The sequence below is a fragment of the Ascidiella aspersa genome, chromosome 2, assembly GCF_963924565.1.
Source record: "Ascidiella aspersa chromosome 2, kaAscAspe10.2, whole genome shotgun sequence".
In the NCBI taxonomy this organism is placed as follows: domain Eukaryota; kingdom Metazoa; phylum Chordata; class Ascidiacea; order Phlebobranchia; family Ascidiidae; genus Ascidiella; species Ascidiella aspersa.
Window position 1 is genome coordinate 33,944,986 of NC_139448.1, and position 13,705 is coordinate 33,958,690.

Below are 13,705 nucleotides of genomic sequence, written 5' to 3' on the forward strand. Positions count from 1 at the left end.
GATTCGCGATAATTGCGAAGTTTCTTGTTGATCACCCAGTTGAACGTGTGCTGTAAAACATCTAAACAATTCATTCTCATCTTATAGCAGTTACATACCGCAAAGAAGTCTTTATTTTGATAGTAGGTGTGTAAATATTTCATGAAGCCCACCCATTCCCTATCCCTGACAAAGAACAACAGTCCGGTGCTAAAACATCTTGGACCAAACCGCCCAAAATCAAAGGCAAAATGGTCAATCATCTCATACCCTATTCCTGTGTTCTTGAATGTTCTTGGTGATTCTGGATTAACCAGGGTTGGATGACTGATTGCTCCCCTTTTTTTGGAAACTGCGCTGCTGATAGTCGAAACAGGATTCCACTAAAATCAATCACAAATATTTCACGGTCTTGGTTTAGTGTTTCGCCTGAAGTTAACGATTGTACACTAATCGGTTTTGCAGCTGGTACCTGACAGCAGGGCTGCGGAGTCGGACTCGACCGAGTCGCTTTAATTTTGCTAGTCGGGCTCGGGACTCAAGTAAGAAAACTACCCGATTCTCGAGTCCGACATTTGCATGTGTAGGCTAGTAGCCTACCAAATTTTGAAACTGACATGGCCGCCAAACGCGGAATACCATATGGTGGATATTGCCAACCATGTATTGTGAGTTTTTGAGTTATATTACACCCCAGTGTTGTAAACAAGTCATTTTGAAATAACTTAAGTCCAAGTCAAGTCTTTTGAAAAAATAACAAGTCCCAGTCCAAGTCATCGGTTGCCCAAGTCAAGTCATTAGGAGAGCAAGTCAATTTCAAGTCATGTCATTGACATAAAAGTAAATTGTTAAACTATTAAAATTGGGAACTCGTACGATTATAAGCAACAATTTAACTAAAAAAACACACGAACGCAATATACAGCAATAAGAGTGTTTAATGTGCAAAACTTGAGATTAATTTAAATGAAAAACACTTAAAAAATGACTTAAGTCCAAGTCAAGTCATTTAAAAACAGTGACTTAAGTCAAGTCAATGACTTAAGTCATTACAGCAGTGTTACACCCCTATGAGTGGATTGCTGAATATCCACCGTATTTAGTGACGTAAATGGGTGAAACGGTGACTGTAGAGTTCAACCCGAACTCGGGACACGACGAAATCGCACATTTGTCCGGAATCGGTATTTGTTAACCGACTCCGTATCCAGGAGTGTCGACGACGCACGTGTTCAATTGGCGTCTAAAGATTCGCTTTTTCTGGACGTTAACTGACTGTTTTTGATTATTTTTTGCCCTATTAAGACGTCATTACAATTACTATTTTAACACTCTTATGACCGTCGCTATTTTATAAAGTCAATATTTATTAACGACAGACAAAAATAGGGGAATTTCCCAAGATGAAAATTTGTGACATCTCCCACTTTTTGGATTTCTGAATACGCCCCTGACTGTGTGCAATACTTTGCTTAAAGCGACCAAAATTACTGCTTAAATATGCCGGAGAACAACCACATACCGATCGTGGATTTTGAGAAATGCTTAATCGAAAGAGACAACTGTAGCAGGGAAAGCCTGGTTGAAGTTGGCAATGAACTTTTAAAGGCGTTTAATGAAGTTGGATTTGTATATTTAAAGAACTGTGGAATTACCGAGTAAGTATGATGATTAATGTCGTAGTAATTAAAAATCTAGTAACTGTTGCCTAATATTGAACCGCTTTAATACTACTGACCTTTGTCAATCGCCTGTTATTATTTTTACAGCAACTATGTTGAAAAACTGAATAGCACCACGGCAAAGTTTTTTGAATGTAATGAAGATGATAAGGTCAGATATGAAAGACAGGGCACAATCAATTTCGGCTATGTTGGAATTGGTGCTGAAACGTAAGTTTAAAGATCTTTGGCAACTCTTATATGGTCATGTTTTAGCATTCAAAGGGGGGACAGGGGTGCGGAGTGTAAGTAGGGATGTGGAGTGGGTTAAGAGCAACTGTAGTGTGAGTTTGACTAAAGTAACATATTTGAATCTTGCATTTCAGCCTAATTTGCCACTTTACCTTAGTCCTGACTTCGACTCTACAATCTGTATTACACTAAGTTATGTAACTAAATTAGGGTTGATATACACCAATCCTTAGGGCACCCACAACAAGTGGTTAAAAAATATTAGATTAATATAGGCTATTTTAACTTCAAAATTTTGCGGCTTCATCAAAGTGATTTTATTACTGCGCTTGTAGCGTTTGGATCTTGCATTGTCTTAATCGAGTCCGACCCCAGTAAAATGAACTGACTCTGTTGACCGCAACTTCACAGCCATGGATGCAGGTTTAAAATACATTAAAAATCTTATGTTTATCACATCGACCAGGTATGGAGAATTGTCTCAATACCGATTTTCATTGACCCACTTGCTATTCTAAAGATAACCAAAGCTTATCAAATATTTTCGAACATACCAAAATCTGTATAAAGAACAAACATTTATGGCACCACTGTATGGACCATGTGAAATTGCACCCCTTACAGGGCGTAGCACCAACCCAGGTTTGTTTTAACAATAATAAGATATTTGTGGTAGCTTACTTTGCTTGTTCTTAATATTAGTGGAAAGCTATTTTTTATGTTGGTCAAAAATCAAAAAATACACTTAAAATCAATATTTAGATGTAAAAATTAATAGAATAAGGTTAATTTTGCATAGTTTTTACTAAAACACCATCACTAAAAATGTGTAACTTAACTAACTACCCTTTCTTATTTGAAAAGTCATATATACGATACCCAATGTGACAAAACATACAATAACTGCAATCCTGTCTTGTTTTTGTTATTTTAAGTCCAGACCCCAAAATACCAGGTGATTATAAAGAATTCTTCAACGTCAACGGCGATTCTTTTGTGAAACCTGATCGTAAATGGCCCGATGACATCGCCCCTGGATTTAAAAAGGCAATGTTGGATTTCATGGATTTGGGAAAAGTGCTTAGCATGAGGATTTTGCATGCACTGGCAATAGCTATGGAACTTGAGGTAAAAATACATATATATATATATATACATATTAAAATTAATTAAAATATATCATTATAAAAAAAAAGTTATGTGTGTTTGTTGCAATAATTATGGCTTGTGTAGTGTATCACTTTAGGGGAATAAGGGTTTTGGATGCATTTTACCTGCTTTGTATATATATAGGTCATGTTTAGATACTTGTAATGCTTCTTGAGCAAAATGTATTATTTGTTGACCTCCAAAAATTTTCTTTTTAGTTTTTTGCCAACTTAATACAAGTCCTTGTTTTATACTATATATAACTGAGTAAACAACCTGAATTTTATAAAACAACAAATTTTGAAACACTTATAGAAATGCATATACAACTTTGGAGTTTACTTTTGTAATCAGTAGACTGTGTTTCAGTATCCCCTTTAACATAAATGTGCTTACTGTAAGAGGCAATTAAGTGTCATGGTTGATTTTCAATTGATTTACACTAAGCCTGCATAGTTAGTAGAGACTCAGTTAGTAGAGTGCAATGTTTGGGCCTAAAATAACTTGTGAGATATTCACTGCAGGCTAGATTTGTCTAGTCTTGCCTTAGTTCCAGAGAATTCCCTTTGTAATTTGCTTTTCTGTTAACCCTTTAAAGCAGTGGTTTTCAAACTTGGGTTTGTAAGGGGTAGCCTTCCTTGGGGAAGGGGAAAATGCAAGACCAACAATCACAACATCTATTAATTTCATGAACTGAATACTTATTTAACAGTTAGGTTTAAGGTTTGATTTTCGGTATAGTAATGATTTATCGGGTTTTCTTCTTGTTGGTTTTAAAAACATGAGGTCCATAAAAGGTGTGTGTTGTCATTTCTGTCAACTGCAATTTGTTAATAAGACTCATACTTTGTCTCTCAAGGATGAGCATTACTTTGAGAAGTGCCACAGCGATATGCACACCGATAACACATTCACAACTGGACGAACGCTTTACTATCCTCCTGTGGAAGCCCAAGACTTGGTACCAGGGCAGGTTCGACTTGGGGAACATGCTGACTACACATCTATCACAGTTCTGTTCCAGGACTCTGTTGGAGGTTTACAGGTATAAACACCTGCTGTATAAGCCATTGTTGCTTAACTTAAAATGCACTGACTTACATTTTGAAAAGTAGGATTTCTTTCACTAGGTTACATTTCCATCAGACTGAAATAACATCTACTTCCATATTTGTTGGAGAACATGTAATTTATTTTGCAGAGCCTAAGCGTATTACACTAGGCTTTATTTTTGGTCTGCAAGTTATAAAACAGAAAACCTTTAAACCTTAACTAGAAATGAACAAGGCCATATCAAACACTATCAAATTTATAGGAAAATCACTTTTATACCTTTTGCATTGAATGGTAGTATGCTTAAAAGCATTTCGTGATGCTAGGTGTGTTTTCAAACAGTGTTTCATCTTGGTCAATCTAACGGATTGTTTTAGCACGATTTAGTGTTTTTAATCTGCCCCCCTCCCTAATTAAACATCAGCTTTTATTGGCTTTTGAAGCGGAATCAAATTGTTTAACCCGACCCTATACCTGACCGATTATTATTTGTTCAGGTTCAAAACGTCAATGGTGAGTTCGTCGATGCAACTCCGATCAAAGGAACAGCTCTGGTCAATATTGGAGAAACTCTGCGGATGTGGTCTTGTGATACTCTAAAGTCTACCGTATGTAAACCTATAGCAAGCATGCTGTGATAAATAAAATGGGACGAGTTAATCTTGGCCTACATCATACCTGTAAGCACTTATGGAACTTTTTATTTCACCGAAACAAAGCAAATGATTCTGTTAGCCTTTTAACTATAATTTCCGTTTAACTATATTTTCTGTTAGCCTTTTAACTGTATAGCTTTTCTTTTAGCTATAAATTCTGCTGGTCTTTTAACTATGAAAAAGTATTCTGTGTTAACTCGTTTGCTCTGGTCTACGCAATAATACCATCCCTTTACCTCAACCATGTGCTTTCTCATTTAACGATAGAAACACCGCGTGGTGGTGCCCACGAGCGACGAGAGCTGTCGAAAAGTGCGAAGGTCTTTGGCTTACTTCGTTCACCCCAATAACGACGCCCTGGTGATAGCCCCTCTGGTCTACAAGGACAAGTCTAAGAACCGGGAACAGACGGATAAGCCTATGACGTCACTGGATTACATCACTCAAAAAATGCGTGAAACTTGGGTCATCGATGGTTAGGCGTTTGACGTCACCTGTCTGTTCACTCGATTAGTGGCTTTCAAATGCCAAACATCCAAAAGTGTCATCTAGTTAGTTGATATTATCATGTACTGGTGAAATGCTTGTTGCCTTCAAATATATTTTTTATTGCCGAATCGATCAACGGTGCAATTTGTTACTTACCTAGAAGTGTATTATCGCTGTACCGTCTTGTGTTGGGTTAACAAAGCAACCATTTAAAAAATCTGTATTTGAGTTAACCCGCATTGGAGTCCAAATTGTGATTGTAAGCCAACGAATTTGTGATCCGCAATAGTTAGGACACTTCTTGTTGATTACCTGGCACATAAAACACTCGGCCCAAACGATCTAACCATTTTACTTGCTTTATTTTCCTGATATGTTTCTACTTTTTTTAAATATATTTTTAAAACGTTTTGTAAATTGAGCAAATTAAAAAAAAATTGGGTATACGTTTTTTGTTTTATTTTTCCATAACATAATCAACATTATTGAATCCAGCGTATTCTTAAAATGTTATCACTATGCATTTTTAATTAATTAAGTTCTGATTAGTTAAAAATGCATAGTGATAACATTTTTTTGCTGAACTAATTAAGTTCTGAAAAATATACCTTCTTGACTAATACTATACACAAACGGTGTGCTTTGTAAAATTGCTATGTAGGCTACGTTTGTACAGTTGCACCAAACAATGTTTAGAATTACCTGACAATTGTAAAGCACTTTTTCATAACCTTAGAATTACCCACTTGTAGAAAAGTAACAAATGTTGAACTGCAATCAAACACTGATCAAACAACAGAATGCATTGCAACATTTCGCTTTCAAATGTCAACTTAAATGACTGGCATAAGGTCAAATATAGCATATAATGCACCAGACCTGGGTAAAACACGGATTCCGACCTGTCAAACATTTTTTTCAGGCCAACGGCCATTTTTCCATTAAAAAAAGTTAAAATAAAGCTTTACGTTTTTTAGCGCGATTTTATGGTATTTTAATTAATAAATTGCACTTGTAGGAAAAGTCTACTTTTTCCTGTTTTCACCAGCTTGTCAAAAAAATGCTATTTAAAGCTTTCTTATCAAAAAATATCCCGGTTATAATAGGAAAAGTTACCTCGATAAATTCCAAATTCTACATTTAGGGAAATAACCTTAAATGCCGAAAGTTTGTGATCTTGAATTGCAAACGTGTTGCGTAATTGCTTGTCCTTGGTTGAAAACCTATCACTAAATCATATATAAACTCAGCATTTGTTGAAAACTTGAAATGACTGCTTAAAGAAACTGCATTATGCCGGAGAACAACCAAATACCGATAGTTGATTTTGCCAAGTGCTCAATCGAAAGGGACACCTGTAGTAAAGATAGCTTGCTAAAAGTTGGCAACGAGCTTTTTAAGGCGTTTTCTGAAGTTGGATTTGTGTACTTGAAGAATAGCGGTATTACAGAGTAGGTAAACTAATGTAAAAATAAAAATGGTTGATATTATGGCGCTCTTTCACTATTGTACGTGAAAAGTTATGCAAAAAATAATAATAATAATACCGCTTACCACAACGCATATTGTTAGGGTTAGGGTGCGGGTTAGCGTTTGGGTGAGGGTGGGTCAAGTAATATTATGTTAATTACTAATAATAACTTAACCCACCCTCAACCAAACACTAACCCGCACCCTAACCCAAACAATATGCGTTGTGGTATGCAGCATTTGAAGAAATTTTTTATTTTATTAATTTTTACTTACAATAGTGAAAGAGTGCCAATATTATTTCCATTGTTGTAAACAAGTCATTTTTAAATGACCTAAGTCCAAGTCAAGGTATAAGTTCAAGTCATTGAAGTCCAGTCATTTGAAAAATCATAATTCGTCAATTTTCAAGTCAAGTCCGAACTATTAAAATTGGTTAAATTGTCCGATTATAAGCAATAACTCAAGTAAAAAATGACAAAAACGCAAATCATAGAAAGTTTATAAATCAATTCTATAAAAAATGCCCACTAAAAACACTTCATTTCAACCCTGTCGTCCAAACGGACTTAGCAAGTCAGTTAAGTAAAGTTATTTTGCCTTAAAGGCTTAAGTTAGGACTTAACATCTCTGACATTAATAGAAATCTTAAATGTTTTTTTATAAAAGTATTAAAATATATTAAAATCTACATTAGTTTTATTAAAACCTACCCTCACTTTTTTGATAAAACATGAACTCTGTGGATTCATTGAGCCATGACAAATCTTGAAATGCCTTGTTTTAGGAAAAAAACTAACACTTGACTTTATATCTATAATAACCCCTATGAATGTTTATCTATTTCACTAATAATGAAAATTTACAGCAAATTTATCGACAAAGTTCAAGATACAACAGAAAGATTTTTCTTAAGTTCTGAAGCTGATAAACTGCATCACAAACAGAAGGGTAAAACTGTTTTTGGATATGTTGGGATTGGAGCTGAAAGGTTTTTCTTTTTATACATTTATTATATAATATTATTCATGAAACTTTGTTTTTTAAAAACTCAAAAAAGACCAACATCATTAAAATGTAGCCCTCTAAAAAATATGTAACTGAAACTAAACAAATTCATCATAAATTGTTTATTTATCCTAACTATTCAAGATAAATTGTACAAGTATTTGATTAGAAGGTACGTATCTAAAAAAGTGGAAGTTATATAGACAAAGTTTCTACTAAAATATTAACTTAATATTTATTTGATATTATTTTTGAGAATATAGAATTAATAATGAACTGCTAAATTTAAAAGAGTTTAAAGAGAATAATTTTATGGTATTAGAAATTAAATGCTTATGCTAGATAAGATAGAAGAATTTGTGATGCCTAAAGCAATGTAAGAGTGTTTGGCTGTTCACTTCCAATTATCTCAATTCTTCTATCCGATGTATGTTTGATTGACTTTCCAGCACAAACCCAAATATTCCTGCTGATTTCAAAGAGGCATTTGATGTTAATGGAGAATCTTTTACCAAAACTGAGCGTCAATGGCCAGATGAATTTGCTCCTGGATTTAAAGAAGCTATGCTGGGGTTTATGCAACGAGGAAAATTGCTTGGCATGAGAATTATGAATGCACTTGCATTGGCAATGGAACTTGAGGTAATGTTACAGAGTGAAAAACCCTACCAGATAAAATAATTTCAGCTTGTAAATCACTTCTTGTTTGGTTTACCCTGTTTTTCAGTTTTACCAAAAAAGTAGAATTAGACTTTATTTGTAATTAATAATTTCTGTTCTGTTATTTTATGCCAAAGTTTTCTGTTTATGCTTATTATTACATAAATTAGTGTTTCTTAAACAAAGGGTCCTGGCTCAGAATTTGGTTAATGTTTTTATCGGTTGAGTCGCCGAATGCAGTAGTTCATATGGTTTAATTTACTGAGAGCTTCTGAGCAGGATTTTATGGAAAATTCACATTAAGAAATTGGGAAAAAAATATAAAGACATGGTTCATATCAATCAAATTCGAACATATTAATGTTAATCTTTTATGTTTTGCTTACGAAAAATTCAGACTGTTATACTTGCGCTGCTTTAATAAAAATGTTTATAAAAGCTGATCTGAACCCAGTGGTTTTAAATTTTTTTGACCTGTTAAACCCCTTTTACTTCTTAAAATATTTTAAGAAGTAATCAGTTTCACTCAGGTGAATTGTAGAATAACAACATACAATATTATAGATGTTTTTCCCCAAACAGGATGAACATTTTTTTGAGAAGTGCCACACCAACATGCACATAGGTGACACTTACACGTGCAGTCGAACCTTGTATTATCCACCAGTGGAAGCTAAGGACCTGGTACCAGGACAGGTTCGACTTGGAGAGCACGCCGATACTTCGTCAATAACCTTTTTGTTTCAAGACTCTACTGGTGGTTTGCAGGTGAACTTATTTCATTTATCCAGTTAAAATACATAGCTTTTGTTTTTTTGATATTTATGTTTAAGGTTAGGTTATACAACAGGTGTGACCAAACTGCAAATCCAACAATGTTTTATGGCTCTTTTATGTATATATAAAGAATTGTTCAAATTGATAGAGTTCGGATACAACTATGTTTTTTTTGTTTTTTAGTGTGGGAAAACAGTATTGTTTTCTGTATTCAACTGTGACAAACACTTCCTAACAGCGAGTTTCAATTTTAAAATAGCAAAGTTTTGGACACATTGATGACAGGGTGGATAATCACCTGTAGATACAATTTGACTGTACTATTTATGTACATTTCGCTTTATTTTCGCTTATTTACTAAACACCAAATGTCCATTTAAAATTTTTCTACTAAACTTGATTGTTAAGAGTGACAATTGACAACCCTTTCCAGAGAGCACCGTCGGACATAATGACATATATATTAATTATTCATAATTTGTGCCTATATTTAAAAATATGTTTTGGTGGTCCTGCCAAATAGCCTGCAGCCTCGTAGTTTTGCGTGGTTGCACGAAAATTCACTAAACTTTATTTAACTCTTTGTGGCGCTTAAAGTACTCAATTATATAATGTGGCTTTTATGCTAAAGGTTTACCTGTCCCTGCTATATAACCATAAATATACCTCAAAATTGTTAAGAATATGAGATTTCAAAAAAAGTGAACTTTTTATCCCTGTGACTTAACTGGTTTATTTGTCATAACTTAAGGTTCAAAATATTGATGGTGAATTTGTTGATGCAACTCCGATGGAAGGAACCGCTCTTGTTAACATCGGAGACATTCTGCAGAAGATGACTTGTGGAGCTCTGAAATCTACTGTGAGTACAACTTAAATACTTGTGGATTATTTTTTACACAGGATTCAATAAGTATGTGATGGATCATAATCAAAACCCATATGAAGTGCGTTTCTAACGTTTTTGTGAGTATCTCTTTGTTCATTTTGAGATCTTCGAGACGTTCACTAAATGCAACCTGTATGGGCTTCGATATTCTCACTTCGTCCAACTAAAACCTCCAACCATTATGCTCCAAATGTATGTGATTGTTTTTAGAAATTTGTCTTGGTCGAAAACGCTTCTAATATAAAATCAAGAGTTTAGTTTTGTTGTGTGATCTGCTGTTTATTAATATGTCTACTTTTTATTTTTCAGCGTTTATACTCGTATGTTGTTGTACGTTTTTCACCTGTTTAAACAATTTAAGTTTAAATCGAAGTACTAGAGAAATAAAACCGAGTCTTTTGTTAGCATTGTTATTAATAATAATATATGTCCTTTTCACGAAATATCCCTTTTTTTCAACAAATGTTGGTAGGTAAAAAATTGGTTCATGAAAGTTTGTTAAATATTTTCCCAGAAACACCGCGTGGTGGTGCCCGTGAGTGACTCCAGCTGTCGCAAAGTGCGAAGATCGCTGGTTTACTTTGTGTACCCGAACAACGACACACCGGTCAACGTACCACTGCTCTACAAGGACAAGGACAAGTATATACCGCAACCTGACCAGATAATAACCGCTGAAGAAATCGTACTAAAGCAAATCGAATATTTGTGGAAGAGTAATGACAAAGAAGGACCCTGACGTGATTTGCTGTTGGTAGCTTGGTAATTTTTCACATTTAATTCGCTATTTTTTTGGTGGTAGTTAACTGCTGTTTTATTCACAAAAAAGGGCAAGGAATTGGTTTTTCATTCTCAAGATAAATCCAGCTTAATGTGCCAATCATTAGCAACAATATATGAGTGACATCAAAACTAATATAGTACGTTTTTATATTTTAGCCATTTCAACTTTTCTGGAACAACATTCTGTTTAACAAGTCCCTTTCCTCACAAAATTAACTTCTGTGGTCTATGTGTAATCCCAGTTATTTCCCAAAAACATATATTACCGTTTGATATTTTAAAACATGATAAATATTTTTAGATATTTTACAACCTACACTGTGAGAAGTTGTTTCTAATTGTTTCACGTGTTACCGGTTTTATAAAAAGGCCTTGCAACGCTTTAAATACTTTCATTCGTGTAAATTGATAAATTCAAGTGGACTTTTATTGACCTTAAAAAACACGTGAATATCACTATTTCGTTCACTATGCAGCAACCGTGTAAAACAACACTGGTGCTTAAGCGAGAGTTGAACTAACGGCCTTGGGTACACGCAAGTATCGTATGTGAACGACTTACTCCAATTGCAAGCATGCTAATATCAGCGCACCCAACGTCTAAATACTTCTTGGTGTGTTTTCTGCACTTTGTGTATCGACGACCGACGTATATAGCAATGTTCCATCTTATCATTTTTTTGGCGTTATGCTGCCGTGTCAAACGATAAAAGAATTATGAGCATAATGGTTGGAGGTTTTAGTTAAACGCATTAAAAACATCAAACGCCCATATAGAAGTAGGTAGCATTGTGAACGTTTGAAATGTCTATTTAATTATTTTTAACATGATCTTACTACAGATAATCTATATTCAAGTTAGGAGTTATCATTTTCGTTATTATCATTTCAAAACAACAGGCGATAAAAATGATTTTCCTTAACTTGTACGAACAAACAACAGCAAAAATGACACCAATATGCCATAATTTCGCCTTTAATTTTACCCCTGAAGCGCAATTTTGAATTTGGTATGTTATTGGTATGTTACCGGATTTGGTATGTTACCAGACATGACCTACTGTATTTTTATGCCCTTCAGATCATCTGTTAATCTTGTGCTGCGCTTTTTAATTTAGTAATATGCAATAAAAACTTTATTCCAAAAAAAATTTGGGTAGATACTCTGTTTGATTTTAGACCGAATAAGCTGATATACTCAAAGGAGATTTTGACTATTTTCTATTTTTATATTATTTGGCCACCTTTCTATACTACCATCTAGCTACCACGTCTTTGGGTCTAAAGTTTTGGAATGTTCGAATACGATATAGCTACAATAAAGCAGTATCATAGACGCCGACTTTTTGGACTGGGGTGCCCAACCAGTAAATATTCAAATTTTATAGATTTAATTTATTTGGTTTAGCTTATTTTACCGTAGCAATGACGTCATTGTGTATGGGGTCTGTATGCTTTATACCTATAATATGAAGGTTCGTCTATAGGTATCGAAATGGAATATGATCGAACATCCCTAACTGCGAATAAAAATGCAAATCTGCTTTTTTTTTTTTTCGCAATTTATTATTTCGCACATCTTGGCAACTAAAGTATTGAGTAATCGGACATCCTAAACTGCTAAAAAAGCTAAAAAGAGCTAGTTTTTTAAAATGCGCAATTTCGTATCAGCACGCTCTGCTGGCAACTAAAATATAGGGTATATTTTTTTGGAATAAAATACTAAGGGCCGACATTGCGAACTGCGAAAAAAACTGCGAATCTGCTGTTTATTAGTCTTTGCAATTTCGCACATGCTGTCAACTTCTGTACAAGGCGTTGCGGTAGAACGTGTTTGCTTGGCTTGTTACAGCACGGGCTGCAGCTAGTGCTGAATTGCGTTTTTTTAAGTTCAATGTGCCTGAAAACTCTTAAATGCCGATTGCAGACTTTGCCAAGTGCCCAACTAAAACAAACAGACAGGGACAATTAATGAGAAATAGAAAAAAAATGGGCTTAACAGTTTGTTTGCATGAACCTGTTTGTTATGGAATGGTAGTATATAACTATATAGGCTATATAGGCAGGTATGACAGCGTTATGTAAACTGGGGTAACAATAAATTTCATGTTATAACCTTGTATAGAGGTCTATAGGTTTAATATTTTAAGCCAGCGCAGGGTACATTGAGTCGGTTAATTGTAAACAGGCTTAGTATAATGTAGAGTTGCATTGTAAACATGGTTTAAATAAAATATTTAAAAGCGAACAATATTTGTTCTTCTAGTGTCCATTTACAAAGTGTATTATATGTGCAAACTACTCATTACCCAAAACCAGGGGTTCTTAAACTTTTTTTTACCGCGGACCCCTAAAATATTTTTTTGACGTCGCGTGGACAACAATAGGCAAAAATTTTCAAAAAAATGACGCCAGTAATTGACATCACAATACAAATAAACCTAATAAATCTGTTTATTTCGGTCTAAAAAAAGTGAAAGTGAAATGGAGTACAGTCAGTGCAAAACCGTTTTGTTTTTAATTAAACTGCTTTCTTTGAAAAAATAAATACTTTTTAAATATACACTAATATTTTTTTTTTAATATACACTAATATAGGCCTTCATTGGCCCCCTAAAACTAATTTACGGACCCCCAAGGGTCCATGGACCCCAGTTTAGGAACCCCGGCCCTAAACGTTGGCTGTACCGACGACAGCGATGTTTGGAAACAGAAAAAGCAAATAAGCGTGCCTGTCGTTGAAAGAGAAAGAAAAGGGCTTGAGATATCGGTTAACAAGTTTAGCAAGTTCAAATTGTCTGGCTGCAGCATGCTTAACTCATCACATTTGCAGTCTTGACCTGTTTTTAATGCTTTTCGACTTCAAGGAGTGCTGCATT

General features: G+C 34.5%; 1 protein-coding gene across 1 annotated transcript; it reads left to right on the forward strand.

The window, feature by feature from the left end:
* The first annotated feature begins 1,283 nt into the window (after window positions 1-1,283).
* Window positions 1,284-11,487, forward strand: LOC146165428 (uncharacterized). Its single transcript, XM_083380925.1, has 13 exons — window positions 1,284-1,637; window positions 1,749-1,871; window positions 2,828-3,020; window positions 3,901-4,086; window positions 4,592-4,702; window positions 5,018-5,225; window positions 5,992-5,995; window positions 6,523-6,690; window positions 7,578-7,700; window positions 8,167-8,359; window positions 8,960-9,145; window positions 9,906-10,016; window positions 10,558-11,487. The coding sequence occupies exons 1-13, from the start codon at window positions 1,480-1,482 to the stop codon at window positions 10,780-10,782; spliced, it is 1,989 nt and encodes a 662-aa protein (XP_083237051.1). The 5' UTR covers window positions 1,284-1,479; the 3' UTR covers window positions 10,783-11,487.
* The last annotated feature ends 2,218 nt before the right edge of the window (window positions 11,488-13,705 follow it).

Coding starts and splice junctions, on each gene's coding strand:
- LOC146165428 (XM_083380925.1), top strand. CDS start 1,480: ATGCCGGAGAACAACCACATACCGATCGTGGATTTTGAGAAATGCTTA. Junction 1,872..2,827: donor GTTGGAATTGGTGCTGAAAC/GTAAGTTTAAAG, acceptor TGTTATTTTAAG/TCCAGACCCCAAAATACCAG. Junction 9,146..9,905: donor ACTCTACTGGTGGTTTGCAG/GTGAACTTATTT, acceptor TCATAACTTAAG/GTTCAAAATATTGATGGTGA.